Here is a 15,575-nt window from a genome sequence, read left to right as displayed (position 1 = left end):
GTAGAAACATAAACCAAAGCACTGAGCAGTCTACTGGTCTCACTGAGAGCCACAGCTGACCTTTCTACGTTCAGGAAACACCTTAAAACATTGCTTTTTAGGAACTGCTTCTTTACTGGTCTGCTAACTTTACAGTCTCATATAAATACAACAATATCTCAGCCGGATTCATTAAGACTGATTATATTTGTATGTACAAGACATTACAACAAAAGGACAAAAGGCGAGAGGCTGAAAGATATTTGTTAAATGTGCCCTTGGGCATCATATATTTTTAGAAGACCAAAAAACATACACACAACAGTTGTAACAGCACTGTTAGGCATAAATGCCAAGGCAACCCTAAAGAAAAGTGTACATAGTGCTTGTGATAAGAAAGTGACGGCGCAAGTGACAACGTGAAAGAACACCACAGCGTACGGCGCAAGAGAAAATACAAAATATATACAAGATTAAAAGGTTCACACAGAAATTACTTTCGATACATAGATTGTCATTTCCAATGTTTTGGAGAACCAAAGTTCAAAGTGCGCCTGGAACGTTTTTAGCTGGTGGACAAGGGTCGAGGGCGTTTTGATCCTGTTAAATTAGGATCATCTTCAGGACCTGGGTGGCCTATTTGGAGAGTGCTGATGCGCGTGAAAATGAGTGCTAGCGCAGGAAAACGGGGGAAATCGCTGTAATAGTCGAATTAGTATTGGGCTGGGCGTCAGAATTGAGCATCCAAAGGAATCGGCTGAAGGCGGCAACCGAGGGAAGACAAGAGTCAGTTGCAGGGATAAGACCCTGATGAGTTCTTTCAAGTTTCGGGACGATACCTTGTAGCGAGGGAGAGAAAATCAGATTCTGGAATTAATCCAAGGCTTGTGAAGCACCGGAATGCCACAATCGTGTGCAAATTACAACCGGTGTCAGCGCCAGGACGCTCTATTCTGAGTAGCTATGCGCTATACTAAACTCTCCTCATCCATTCATTCATCCAGACCACTGGCATCCGCCAGATCCTCACACCAGGAGTCCTCAGTGACATCTAGGGGCTGGTATTCATCAGGGTCCAGTGGCCCATACTAGTCATCTCCAAGTTATAGCCTAAAGGAATAGGGCACAGGCTCAGACCATGGTGGTTTGCCCACAGTCAGTGCCGGAATCTGCGGCGGACGACGCCCATCCTGCTTCGTATCAGAGTCAGGATGAGTATGAGGGCTGCTCAGCTGATGGGCATCGCCGGCATCTGCAGTGGAGCCGGGGAAGGTTCTTGCGTATCTTCCATTTGTGGGACTCACCCGAACTCCCGGATGACTTTGGCGATAAGCGGTTCCTCAACCGATGCTGGGATCTTCCTCTCAACCGGGATCGAGACTAACGTAGCCGCGCATGTCGAGCAGCAAGCAGTTTGAGGGACCACTGCTGCAAGGCCTTGAGGTGCATGGCACAACAGTCAACGCAGGTCTTGGCGTCATGGTCGCACTTGAGGCACCAAAGGCAGGCAAGTGTGGATCTGTCATGGACATTTGACAGCGAACGGCGCCAGAGGGCTTGAAACCAGCATTCATTGTGGATATCCCTCCCACACCAGGAGACAAAGTCTCAAAAATCTATGACAAAATCATTTTAAAAAGATCAGTCAAAAAGTGACTGTGGGTAACGCTTCTCCACATCTGCACTGAAAGGCGCAGAAAGAAAAGAACTGATGTTAGCGCGCTGGGGTAGCTCCTATATAGGGACTGTAACCATCACTTCTGGCTCTGACGATGCCACATGGAGACAAACAACTCCACCTACTGGTGCACAGTGATACTGCTCACGGAAAATTTCCAGATCCAGTCTGTCGACTGGGGATAATTCTAAGATAAGGAATCTGCGTCTAGAAGTCTCTATCAGATTTTCAAGTTACATTGGTAAAATGATATTTTGGAGCTATTAACACCAACAGTGAAAGACTAGATGTGTATAGTAATTGAAAAAGATTACATCTGTATAGTATTCAAATGATTTTACAAATCTTGCTAACATCCAGAAATTATTTTGTTATGTGGTTTCTTCATGTGAGTTTGTATTTTTACTTTGCATGCAGAGAGAGTGACTAAAAGTCAGGCATGAATTTGGCCATTTGAGTACCTTTAAAGTTACCTGTGCTGCAATACTAACTGGATAATCAGTTTGTACTGCAAATACTGTATATGAGATAGCCATCTCAATAAAACATAATAGATAATGTACTATCTGTTGGTACTGTAAAGATCATACAGGATGTAGGTATCTAAAACATTATTAATAGATTGAATGGGATAAAAAAAAGTGTGGTCAAATGTAAATCATCCTGTAGTACTCTCCAGCGATGTAATTAAAGTTGGTCTCTGTTAGCTCTAATTGGTATTCTTGTTCTTGCCGTTTAAGTTGTTTGTGTGAAACAATTCTCAAGATGCAATCTAATCTAATGAGTGAGGCACCTATATTTATTGATTTTAAACAAACTATGTATTATTTAATGTGTAACTTGAATCACTTCTTTCAAATTATATGAAGCTTTATAAATACAGGATGCCACAAAACACATGTTGGGCTCAATAAACTTCTTAAGTGCTCAGGGGCCAGAATGCTTTAATACAGCATCAGCAAACTATCTGCATTTTTGTGAAATTTTATCTGGATCTGCCCCCAGTAACATCTTTGAGTTATTGCAGAGCTTGAACTGTTCATTGATTTTGGATCCTTCAGAAGCCATCTCAGCCTATTTCTTTTAAAGGTTTCTGAGATGTGACCCAGCCTGAGAGAGTTTATTCGGTGCTTACTAGTCCTAACATCAAGGAATAATTTATAGAGACTGTCAAAGCCGGATTTGGTCATAGCTGAGAGCAGTACAAGCTGGATTTTAAGGAGATCCCAGCTCGGCACTTAGTGCCCCCATCGATGTATCTAAGCCAAGACGTAACAAAAGACACAGGAAGCAATTCTCAATGTTTTGCAGTCGTCGTGCTTTTCTGAAACCCCTCAGGTGAGTCCCATGTGAATAGGCAGCCAAAGCTTTTATAACATGGCCTTTGAGAGCGTTCTATCAACCTTATGGTACATTGGTTCACGAGAAGCAAGACAGATTCTGAATTCTGGCTCACAGCAGCCTCACATTTTGAAACTTGCTCTGCCCTTGACAATATGCTGTCAAAGCATGATCCTAGTTAATAAAAGTCCTTTATGCAGTCCAATTTGGAACCTAGACTTACGATTTTTTGTGGGGTTCAGTACCATACATTTTGTTTTTTGGTGTTGATATAAAATATTTTGAGCTGTAGTGGGATTTGAAACTTCGAACAGCATCAGCTCTCCTCTCCTCTCATTATTATGTCCAAATTCAGCTCCAGTAGAAGTTTACGGATGTCATTTATAAACAGGTGGAACAGAATAGGTGCAAGTACACAACCTTGCCTGACTGCAGTTTGGATCTCAAAGTCAGGCTTACATTCACCTTTCATCCTTTACCTAACACTGAATTTGTTCTTTCAGTGGACTCTATACAGGGTGGCAAGGAGAATTTTTTGTTAGTTCTTGCTCTTTCAATATTGACTAAAGGAGGGTTCTGTCAACTGTTGTAAATTAAATGCTCTTCTTAGGTCTATAAGGACCATGTACACAGTAGAGTTATTCAACATCACTTTTCATGCATGTGAAGTAAAGTTTTACTGCTTGGTCTACAGTTCCACTCCTTTTCTAAAGCCAGAATGACAAGTAGAGAAAATCTATATGTTTTCTGCCTAGGTGAGGTTGAGGAGCAATTTACCATATTTTTCCATGTGCAGTCTAGCAGGGAAATCTGGTGACAGTTTCCAGGATCCGAGAGAGAACTTTTTTATGGACTTGAACAATAATTTTATTTCTCCAGGTGGATGGAAAGTCTCCATGTTTCTAAATAGTGTTAAATGCTATTTTTAGGATAGAAGCCCAAAGTGTTAAAATGGAACTGAAAATGCCAGAGGGAAATATATTGGGAATTGGTGTAGTTAACAGTATTATGCTGTTTATTGCTTCAGTAATCTCTTCTGTAAATTCAGATACTGGGATATTGTCTGGTCCTAGTGGTAACATGCTGTGCGTAATAGAACCTCCTTGAAAGTAGAATCGGAGATGCTGGCTTGTTTTTAGAAGCCCGAGAAGTACCAGTTTCAATCTACTGAGCTATCGCTCGCCTCCAAGTTTGGCGCAGGACCCTATAGGAAATGCCCCTTTTTGACACGGTCACCCACATCTTTTGCCTGGTATTTGATTGGATTTCAACTGGAAGTGTACTGGGTCCCTACGAACCAAGTCCCCAGTGCCAGATCTCTTTCCCAAAACTGTACAATTGTTCCCCCCAATTGGCAATACCTTTAGAACTCTCTGTAAGTCCCTAGTAAATGGTACCCCTGGTACCTAGGGCCTGAGATACAAGGAGGATTGCTCACATTCGGCTCCTGCATCATGGGATGTGGTCTAGTATTAAAACCGCCACAGCCCAATATTATTAGTTATGGTTCTCCTTTTTTCCTCTTCTACACACTACTAGTTTTTGTATTGTCTTATGTGAGGTTAGTTCTAGTTCTCATTACCTGGAGGGAGATATATACGCTCAAGATGTTGAATAACAGATTGTCGATTTTTAGCATTATATATTGTATGTTGTTATTAATTTTGAAGAATATCTGCATTTTAATTGTAAGGGATGTTGAGACCAAATAATTAATCCACCCTCTTTCAGCTTTTGCAGGACACAATGGGAAGTACAACCACCCAATTCGATTTTTGTGTTGCCAAGGCTTCCTGGAAGAAGCCTATATTGAAGGATTTATAAAGGTAACCTAGTCTTTGTCATCTTTTTTTCTTTCATTTGAGTATGGCAATTTCCGACCAAGTACTGAAAATAACAGTAGGTTAAGCTCATTTAAAAATGTTTCGGATGGTTGATATTTTGATGGCTTAAGATAGTTGTTGGTAGATAGCACGAATTCTCATTCGTAAACTGGGCTGAAGGAGGTATGGTGCTGCTTTTAGGGCATAAGGATTATTCATCTATGTTGCTCTGGTGAATGTTGATCTTCGGGTTATACCGATCATCTATGTAGTTTGAAGTAGAGCCACATAATGCTGTATAGGTAATTAAAAGAATGATATGTTTTACTTTGCTATGTTTCACTTTCACAGTTTCTAGTATCCTTGGAGAATGCTATTCTTTTTGTGAAGTGATTGTCATCGCCCAGTTCTCTACGGTTTCATGGTGGGTCAAGATAGTTTCTATAAGGTTCCATTTGGACCACAGCTTCTCAGTGGGCACTATCTTCACTCAAGCTCGGTGAGAAGGGTTTCAGGTCTGTTAGAGAGGTGGGAGTTTTTAATATGTTCAAGATGGCCCCTGGATCAGTACCTTGCAGTGAAAAGGATTATGTACCACCTGACATTTCAAAGAGTGCCAGGGGCTTTATGGGCTTCTGACGCTCTTCCATATGGTTTGCCGATGTAATCATTTGTTCTTTCTTAGAGAATATGCCGGTACAGATCATTAAATTCTCCTTTTCTTCCTACATTGTTAAGGATTTCCACTAATCTATGTGGCTTATTTTTGTTTTTGCACCAGAAGTAACCCTTTTTAAGCTTTGCAAGCTCCATCAATTAAGGCGGTCTGTCTTTTGCACTCCTTCAGCAGATAGCCAAAATTCATTAACATTTGTTGTGAGTTAGCTTAAGCATGATAGGCATGGTATGGTTCAGTCGCTGCATTTAAAGATGATGTTGGTGGTGGTGGTGATAATATGTTATTTATTTTGCAGGAAGTTATAGACCGAGAATGATTTCCTGGAGATGGGACAGATATGCTGTCACAGTCTGTTCAGTCTCCCGAGGTCCTGTTGATGTCCCTTTCATGTAGCTGTTTCTTGCCCCAGCCATGGATGGCCTCTAGTGTGGGCAATTTATTTTGGCTGGATAAATTAGTCTGATTGGTCAAATTTCATGGGTGTAGCAACTGATGCTTCATTCCTTGTAACTCTTAGTCAGTTGGGATTCTCTGTATGTGGGTGTGCATTGTGTAAAACATATTGCTTAGCAGTGCAGAGATCATGCTCACAAAGATTTTTTATGTGGAACTTTATTCGAGGATTCACCTGGACATTCTTGAGGAACTTCAAGCTGGGGCAGGATACGCTCATTCATTTCTCTTGAGGCTTTAGTATACAGTTTCTTCCTGTAGTTTTTGATTCTGTTGTCTGGCGGACAGTTTTTCTACATTGGAAGCTTTTTTTTTTAGCAGATATGGCTTGCACAATGTATCCTTTGTTTACGTCCAGCCAGTTTGCCACGGCAATCGGGTATAGTCGGCTTTGGCCGACTCCTAGTATATGACTCCAGAACTTCCCCTAAATAAGATGGAATTGCTGAGCAGTTATAGGGTTTACTTAGAGTGGTGAGTTATTCAGTACACCCACCACTCTCTCTTCTATAGAATATCAGTAGTAAATAAAGTGTTATGGAGGGAAATGCAGGTGTCCATCATAGATAGGTCCTTATGTCCTTATGGAACCAGTTATCTCTATTATCTATATTATTTACTTCTCTAGGTTGATCACCAAGCGAGACTGCACTAATATGTTTTTTTAGCTGGCAGGCCGAGGGTGCCTAACCGAAGTCTGCATCAGCAGCTGAGTTAATGTTATGTTGGATCTGATTGAGTCAGCCTCAGCTGGTTGTGTGAAATTTAGTTAAGTATGGGCTCTACCAAGGCTACCGACTGTTCCTTGAGTTAAGTTTGTACTGATCACTTCTAGAATGTTGCCTTGCTGTTGTCCATTTTTTTAAATAATCTGTTATCTTGTTTAGTGATGGTGTTTCAGGTTTAGGTGGCAAGGGTAGATTCTGAGAAGCAGGCTGCTGCATTTGATGTGGGACTTCCCTTCCGAGTGGGCCAGGCCCCAATAATGGTCAAACCGTATTAGTATTGGAAACTAGAGAAACCACTTCCCTATTGCCTGGGCCCGGTCTTCCAGGGCAGCATTTTGCTTTGCTGTGATTAGAGGAGGCGAGGATGAGACTCCATCTATTGCTAGTCCTACTTTGGTCAAGATTCATGCGTTTGATCTTGCAGATTTCATGATGTTTGCGTGCAGAACTGAATCCTATGTTAAGTAGCAAAAGTGTGCTTCACCTATTTCCCACCTCTTGCCTGGTATCAGGCCAGAGTGAATACCAGGCAAATATAAGTTGTTGTTTCCCCACCAACCCAACCACCCTTCCCCACCCACTTAACTTCAGGGCTAAAGTTATGGCCTACTTGGCAGGTAGAATCACAGTTGTAGACCTAGACAAAATCAGCATGATTTAGCTTTTGCAGTTTTCCAAACTTTACAGAAAAACTTACAGAATGTAGCAACAAGGTTAGGTTCACTTTAGCAGAAATTGGAGAGTTTGTTAAATAAGACTTGCAGACTGTGACAATTTTGGTGTCTTCCAACAGGATCTGTGACTCATCGAATAGTGGGGGCTGCCTGGGGGTAGCTGATGCTAAATTATTAGTAAATGTATTTGGTGGTAGCTCGTATGGGCAAAATGTTAAGGGAAGTCACAAGTTACAATCACAAGCAGTCACAAACAATGATTCTCCTAACAGACCACTGGAGTAATTAAGTACAACAGCCAGTTACAGAACAAAGCACAGGCACGGGAAGCGGAAAAGTACAGCGTTACGCTGTGCACTAATGTATTTTCACTTCTTGTTTCCTTTTCAGACTACAGTCCACTGTTGGATTGACTGTCAGCTTGATTGATCCTCCAATACTGTCGTAGGGGGTCAGTTTGTGCTGGCACCGCCCCTTAGATAATGGGTTTAGGTCCTTGTTCATGGTTAGAAGTGAGGTCAGAAAGAAGGATCAGACACCGGTGCCCTTTAGTGTCCTGTGTTGTGCAGTAGCAGAGCATTAATAGACACCCCTGCATCTGCTAAACCACCAGATCGCCTGTCACAATCCGCAGCAGGACTGCCTTCTCAACCACCAACTTAAGTTAGGGCTTCTGCTTCAGTCCTTCTCACCCAGGCGGTCGCCGTGCCCATAATCTGCAGTCAACTTGGTGGTAGCTGTAAACCAAAGCGGGCATAGAACAGTGGCCGACTGGGTAACTGGCAAGGCATTTGCAGGCTAGGCATAAGCAGAAGGGAAAAGTGGTGGTGGTGTGCCGGTAAAACAAGCCCCAGTGAATGCAGAGTAATGCAGTGTAGCTTTGTCACTCACTCCTAAAAGCAGCAACTCTAATAAAAATGCACCAACGGACTAATGCGATACTAAGAACAAAAACTTTAGTTGCTGCTTTCTCACCAAACGTTATATCATTTGCACTGCAAATATTTTTAGTTTGTCTCAATTATTCTACTTTTGGAGTTCTTGGAGACAGGCTGAAAGTTTATATTTAGGATATACAAAATATTTTTACATTGGACAGACTACAAATTGGCAAAATCCTTCAGTTAACAGCAAACAGTAGTAGATTGCAATAACACCTTGAACTGAACTTGGGACAATAGTAGCTGCAAAGGGAGCTGAAAACAAAACTCTGTACGTATACTTTTGTTTTCAGACTGCAGTTATCTTTCTTCTCACACTCTTCTCTTACATATAAAAAGCAATAAAGAGCCTCCAAACACCAGTCCATTCAGTGAATATGGACAGTGTCTCAAATTTACGCGCCAAACAATGGGAGATATCTGTAATTGAAAGCATCAGAGGTGTAAGATAGGAATTCAAAACAGAGGACTGAAGATAGTCACATAGTTCTAGGCACAAAAGGTGTGGGGATGAATTCAAGCAACAAAAAGCTTTGATGAGGATTCAACATGAACAGTATACGGTATGAGGGTGCACCAATTCAGACAAGATGTTTCTCAGGGGTACTTAAAAGCATTCTTCCTACTGGTTTCCCACATGAGCTTCTGAACGTTTAAGTCTTAAGAAGTGACCGAGAGGCTTCTCTGCTTTTTTTTTACTGTTTGAAAAATTAACAAATTTGAAAATTACCGACCGGGAGGAGGTGCTATGACCTGCTGCAGCTCCGCCCTGCTGCGTTAGTGTAGTGCGTTTGACAGAAGCGGGGGGCTTCACCAGGACTCCTCCGGCAGCTAAGGAAGCAGCTGCTGCTGCGGCTTCTTCGTCACTACCGCCGTAGCTCGTGATGAAGGTTATTCTTTCCTCTTTGCCAGGGGTTGGCGAACGGGAACGTGTTCTGGATTCAGAGCTGGATTCTGACTGGGAGCTAGCCAGAAGGAAAACAAAACTAAGTCAAGATTTTTTAAGCTCTTACTGATATTTTACCAAAAGAGCATTATGATTAAGTTAACTGAGACGTCCACAAAAGCATAAAGTGCAAAGAAGCCAAATATGACAGGAATGGAGAGTATTTTTAATCACAGCATTTTTTTCTACCGCAGGACTTCCAAGCATTATGTAGACAGAAAAGACAAAATGTTACAGCGAGAAATACCTGCTTATGACCTATTCTGCAAGATATCACTTTACTATAATCACTAATTTTAGCTTCTTTATTGCCTCCAGCTAACAACATATCGTGGATGTGTTTTTCTGGATTTTCATTGCACAAAATTATTAGCACACTAAAAACACAGAACATTTTAAAAATGGAGCATAGAGAACAAGTTACTTACCATGGGTAACGATGTATCTGTAAGAGACATACTCGTTATAGATTCCTTACCTTAGAATTACCCCCAGGCGTCAGACTGGATCCAAAGAATTTTTCTTCAGCAGTACCCCTGTGCGTCAGTAGGTGGTGTTGGTCGACTCCGTGCCTGTCGTCGGCGTAACCGGGATGACATCGCTGTGCCTACTTAGACGCCGCCCTTGTACGCTGAAGTCAGTTCTGACACCACTTTCCATGCCAGAAGTGCAGCACCATGAAAGACACTGACCACTGGTGTGCCAAACTAGGACCCTGCAAGGGAGTCCCTATCCCTAAAAGTCAGTTGTTCGCAAAGCGGGGACGACGGGTGGGGCGGTAAGGAATCTATAACTAATATATGTCTCCTACAGATACATCGTTACCGAAGTTAAGTACCATGTTCATCTGAAAGACTATTAGTTATAGATTACTTACCTAAAAATAGATACCCCAGCAATACCAACCACGGAGGAGGGACGGCAAACCAAGTTCACACCAGAAAATCGTGGATCACAGAACGGGCAAAGTAGCCATCCCTCCGGACATGACTATCCAGGCAGTAATGCCTGGTGAACGTGTGCATAGAGGCCCACAAGGCTGCATGGACGATGTCAATGAGTGGGACTCCACGTGACAAAGCAGTAGTTGCTGCCGTAGCTCTGGTGGAATGAGCTCTCAGCCCCACTGGAGGTTCCTTTTTAAGTGTAACAAATCTTTATACAAAGGATGACCCATCGAGAAATGGTACGCTTTTGCACAGTCCAACCTTTCTCGGCGCCAACAAATAGTTGATTGTCCACCCAGAAATCCTTCCTGCGGTCAAGATAGAAAGGCAGCGCACATTTCTGGTCCAGGCTGTGGAGTATCTCCTCCTCCTTGGAAGGGTGCGGAGGCGATAAAAAGGTGGGCAGAGTGATAGTCTGTCCAATGTGAAAAGGAGTAACAACTTTCGGTAGGAATGAGGGTCTCGTTCGAAGCACCACTTTGTCCAGATGCACCGAATAGAAAGGGGGCCTAGAAGAAAGAGCCGGAAGCTCAATCATACTCGAGATGAGGTGATGGCAACAAGAAAAGCAGTTTTCACGGTGAGAAGCCTAAGAGGACCGTTGTTTAGAGGCTCTAAGGCTGCGCACATAAAGTAAGTCAAAACAAGGTTCAATCCCCACTGAGGCATTATAAAAGGAGATGAAGTAAAGAGATAAATAATGCCTTTAAAGAACCTACTTACAGTAGGGAACTTGAACAAAGAGGGCTGATCTGGTAGCCGAAGAAAAGCAAAAATGGCTGCCAGATTACCTTTAAGAGTGCCCAAAGCCGAACCCTGCTGGGTCAAAGAGAGAAGAAACAAACGAACCTCAGAAAGAGGACAGAAAGGGGATCCACAGCCTTTGCTGTGCACCATGCCGCAAACTTGTTCCATAGACAGGCTATCCCGTCTTAGTGGAGGAACGTTTGGCTGCCAAGATCACATTACAAACTTCGGGAGGAAGGTCAAAAGCTGTCAACTGTCGCAGCTCAATCTCCACGCAAGGAAGTGGAGGCTGGACAGGCTCGGGTGGAGGACCGTCCCCTACTGCTGCGACAGAAGATCCTCCCGAATGGGCAGCCTGACCGGCGGATCAATAGCCATGCTCAGGAGCTCGGGGTACTAGACTTCATGCCCAGTCCAGTGCCACAAGAATGACTTGGTCCCGGTCGCGCTTGATCTTTTTCAGCCCTCGGGCAGAAGTGGTACAGGCAGAAAGGCATACAGGAGGGCCCAACTCCACTCATGACGAAAATCGACACAGAGCGAGTGCCGCCTTGAAAACTCCAATGCGCAAAACTGCTGACATAGCGTTTCTCTTGGGTGGTGAACAGATCTAACCAAGGCTCTCCCCAGTGCTGAAAGAGACCTTGCACACCTCTGAGTGAAGACGTCATTCGTGATCCACCAGGCTTTGACGCCCGAGTTTGTTCGCTCTGGTGTTCAGAGGACCTGCCAGGTGTTAAATCAGGAGGGTCATGTCCTGATGTTCGTGCCATGTCAAACGCGAAGAGCCTCTTGACAAAGGGTCCACAACCCCACCCGCCGTGTTTGTTGCAGTACCACATGGCAGTAGTGTTTGTGAAAACGAAATGGTTACTTATCAGTATGAGTAGTTTTGCAGTTTGAAGAGTTTTCTGGATCCACATGCTGTGCATTATTCCGCCATCTAGTGGTTGGGTCCGGAATTCTCTTTTCTTCTTTTTGTTTTGGTCACTGTCGACCACCATTTGGTGCCAGGTATGTTCCCTGTGTGACGTCAGACGGTATCCTGGACGTCGACGTGCGTGGTAGCCATCTTCGGATTCTTTTTCCTGTGTTACTTAGTTTTGAGATCCTTCTGATGAGCCTTAATAAACACTGATGTAGTTCTTTTCTTACCCACCTATTTGCTGCCTAAGCAGGGGTAGGCTGGGTGGGTCGCATGTGAATCCAGAAAACTCTTCAAGCTGCAAATCTACTCCTACTGGTAAGTAACCATTTCGTTTTGCAGCATGAATCCTTTTCTGTATTCACATGCTGTGCATTAGATTATGTAGTGGTTTCTCCCGTCTTGGGGAGGCTGTGGTGCAAGGAAGACTTTGCAAACAGGGGTTGGAGCACTTTCTGTCCAATTTTAGAGTCCTTATTCATTTGTATGTCCACACAGTAATGTCGTGTGAAGGTGCGTGGTGATGCCCATGCTGCTGCTGCGCAGATGCATCGATGGGTACATTGGTCATAAATGCTAGCGTTGCTCCTTTCTTTCTAGTGGAGTGCGCTGTAGGTTGCATTGTTACTTCTTTATTGGCCTCTTTGTAACATAGTTGAATAGTTTATTCTATCCATCTTGCAATTGTTGCCTGTGTTGGTGTGTAAGTAACCCACAAACAACCGTTTTGTTTTCCTTATTCTTTCTGTTTTTTGCAGACAGTAACGCCCTCCTTACATCCAACACATGGAGGCTTTTTTCTGCTTTAGTTCATGGATTTTTAAAGAAAACTGGTAGCAGGATGTTTTGATTTAAGTGATACTTAGATGATACCTGTGGTAGAAACTGTGTGTTGGTCTTTAAGATTACCTTATCCTTGTGGATATTGCTTAGAGCGAATAAGTAGGGTTCCTGTATTGTTAAAGCTTGTAATTCACTCACTCTGCGTAGTGATGTAATCACTCTCGGGAAAACTGTCTTTAGGGTGGTATGCTTGATGTCTGCTGTAGGCATGGGCTCAAAAGGTCCTTTCATCAGTTGGGAAAGTACGGTATTTAAGCTCCATGTCGGTACTGGTGTGGCTCTTGGTGGAGCTATCCTTTTTGCTCCCTCTAGGAATCTTTTTATGACTGATCTTGTGAAAAAACTCTTGCATGATTCTCCTCTTGTGTATGCCACTATGGCAGCCATGTGCACCTTTAGGCTTGAGAAATGTATGCCGCTGTCCAAGAGGTAAGTTAGATATGTGATAACTGTTTCTTGTGTATTTGCGGTACTTGTTTTGTTGCTGGCGATGCACCATGTGGTATATCGCTTCCACTTTGCTGTATAGCATTTTCTTGTGGATTGCGTTCTTGGCTATTTGAGTATCTCCATGGTTCGAGGTGGTAGTTTGAGATGACCAAATTCTATGTATTCAGGCGCCTGGCTGCTAGTTGTAGCGTTGCTGGCTCTGAGTGACAGATTTGACCCTGTTGCAATGTCAGTAGGTCTTTTTCGGGTTTGAGCCTGATCATTTGTCCCTTGGATAGTTCCAGGAGGCTTGAGTACCATGTTTGCCTTGGGCGATGAGAATCATGTTTATCCCTGGTTCTTTTGCCCTTTGCAGTAGCCATTGTATTAGGGGTATTAGTGGAAAGGCGTAAACAAGTGTCTGAGACCAGTTTAGTGAAAGAGTATTTCCGTTTGACAGGTGGTGTGGAAACCTCGAGGCAAAGTATTGGCATTTCTTGTTCTGTATTGTTGCAAATAGGTCCAACACTGGTGTTCCCCAGATGTTGAATAGGCATTGGATTATTGTTTGCTTCAGCTCTCATTCTTGAAAGCAGTTCTGTCTGCTCAGTTGGTCCGCTGTGATGTTGTCTACTCCTGCTAGATGTATAGTTTGCAGATGTATGTCCTGCGGTATTGCCCAATACCATATTTCCTGTGCTAGTTTGCTCAAAGGAAAATACTTTGTCCCACCTTGCTTGTTGAGGTATAACATTGTGGTAGTATTGTCTGTATCAGAATTGTTTTCTTCTGAGTATGTTTCTGTAATGCCTTTATTACCAGAAGAACAGTTTTCAACTCGAGGTAGTTGATGTGTTTCCTGGAGTCCTGTTCGCTCCATTGTCCATGTACTTTTAGCTTGAGATGTGCTCCCCATCAGTTGAGGGATGCATCTGTTGTGATTGTCACAGATGGAGTTGGGTCCCTGAAAGGTCCCCCATGTACTATGTTGTTGGATGCCCACCATTTTGTCTGTGCTTGAACCCCTTGTGTAACCACCACTAGATCCTCCCAACTCCCTGGGGCTTGCGACCAGCTGTTGGTGAGCCATTCCTGGAATGTGCGCATGTGTAGGAAAGGGTGGGGAATGAGTGGGATGCATGATGCCATCATGCCCATTAGTTTCATCACCTTCCTCACTGTCAGAGATGATTCCTTGTGGTAAAGGGCTGCTTTGTTGTTGTTGGCTTGTATCCTTTCCTGTGTGGGATAAGCCTTTACGTCTTTTGTATTTAGGCTTGCTCCTAGAAATGTTTTTTCTTTTTCCGGGGTGATTGACGATTTCTTGTGGTTTATGGAGAAAAGCAGATTTTCCTGTGTTTGAATTGTCTTTTGGACGTGAAGGGGGCATATTTGTTTTGTGCATCCCCTTATTAGCCAATCGTCCAAGTAGGGGTATACATGGACTTTCTCCTTTCTTAGGTGTGCGGCCACCGCTGCTAAGCACTTTGTGAACACCTGTGGAGCTGATTTTATTACGAACGGGAGCACCTTGAACTGGTAGTGTGTTCTGTTGTGTAGGAACCGTAGGTACTTCCTGTGTCCTTTGTTCACTGGTATGTGCAGATAAGCGTCTTTGTGGTCAAATGTTGCCAAGAAATCCCCTTTTTGGATTTGTGGGATTATTTCTTGAAGGGTACACATTTTGAAGTGTTGAGTCCGTATGAACTCGTTTATGAATCGTAAGTCCATGATTGGCCTTACGGTTAGGTCCTGTTTTGGTACAAGGAAGTATGTGGAGTAGTTTCCTGTGTGCCATTCTTGTTTTGGTACTCTCTCTATCGCCTGTTTTTGGTACAGTTCTTTGATCTCTGTGTTTAGCAGAGTCTGTTCTGATTGTGATAGTCTTTTTGTTTTTGGAGGATTTGCAGGAGGCGTGTTTGTTCGCTCTAAGCAATATCCATGTTGTATCAAATTTAGTATCCATTTGTCTGTTGGGATCCTTTTCCACCGATTGTGGTAAAGGGATAATCTCCCCTCCCCCCCCCCCACCCCCCACTGGTGTCTAGTGGGTCGCTTCTTGTGTTGAAGTCAGTTCGAGCCATCCCTCTCCCTCTGGAGGTTTGGCCTCTTTCTCTGCTGTTACCTCGCCCTCGAAAGGGTTGCTTCTGCTGCTACCATCCCTGGTAGCTAGATTGCTGACTTGTTTGCTGGTTAGGGGTTTGCCCCTGGCTTTGTTGTGGTGGCTGTTGGCTTTGGCTGAAGCTGCCTCTTCCAGTGGTTTTTCTGTTAGAGAAGCCTCCTCTTTTGAAAGTACCTCTTTGTTGCAGGGCCCCCATTGCCCTTGCTGTCTTTCTTAATTTGTTGTAGTAATTCATCCACTTCTTTTCCAAATAGCTCCTGTCCGTTAAGGGCCTGTTTATTATTGATGTCTGAACTTCTTGCTTGAATCCAGAGATCCTG

General features: G+C 43.4%; 1 protein-coding gene across 17 annotated transcripts in view; it reads right to left on the bottom strand.

Annotated features, from left to right (window-relative positions):
• The window catches only part of CLASRP (CLK4 associating serine/arginine rich protein), a 900,118-nt gene that overhangs the window by 410,536 nt on the left and 474,007 nt on the right, over positions 1 to 15,575 (bottom strand). For all 17 annotated transcript variants that reach the window (XM_085625696.1, XM_085625697.1, XM_085625686.1 and 14 more), the window contains one exon: positions 9,031 to 9,261. In XM_085625696.1, the coding sequence (XP_085481822.1) occupies positions 9,031 to 9,261 (231 nt within the window). The remainder of the gene's footprint in view (positions 1 to 9,030; positions 9,262 to 15,575) is intronic.

The sequence above is a fragment of the Triturus cristatus genome, chromosome 9 (genome assembly GCF_964204655.1).
Source record: "Triturus cristatus chromosome 9, aTriCri1.1, whole genome shotgun sequence".
Taxonomy (NCBI): domain Eukaryota; kingdom Metazoa; phylum Chordata; class Amphibia; order Caudata; family Salamandridae; genus Triturus; species Triturus cristatus.
Note: the sequence above shows the minus strand (reverse complement) of the source record. Positions and strands in the feature narration are given on the sequence as shown.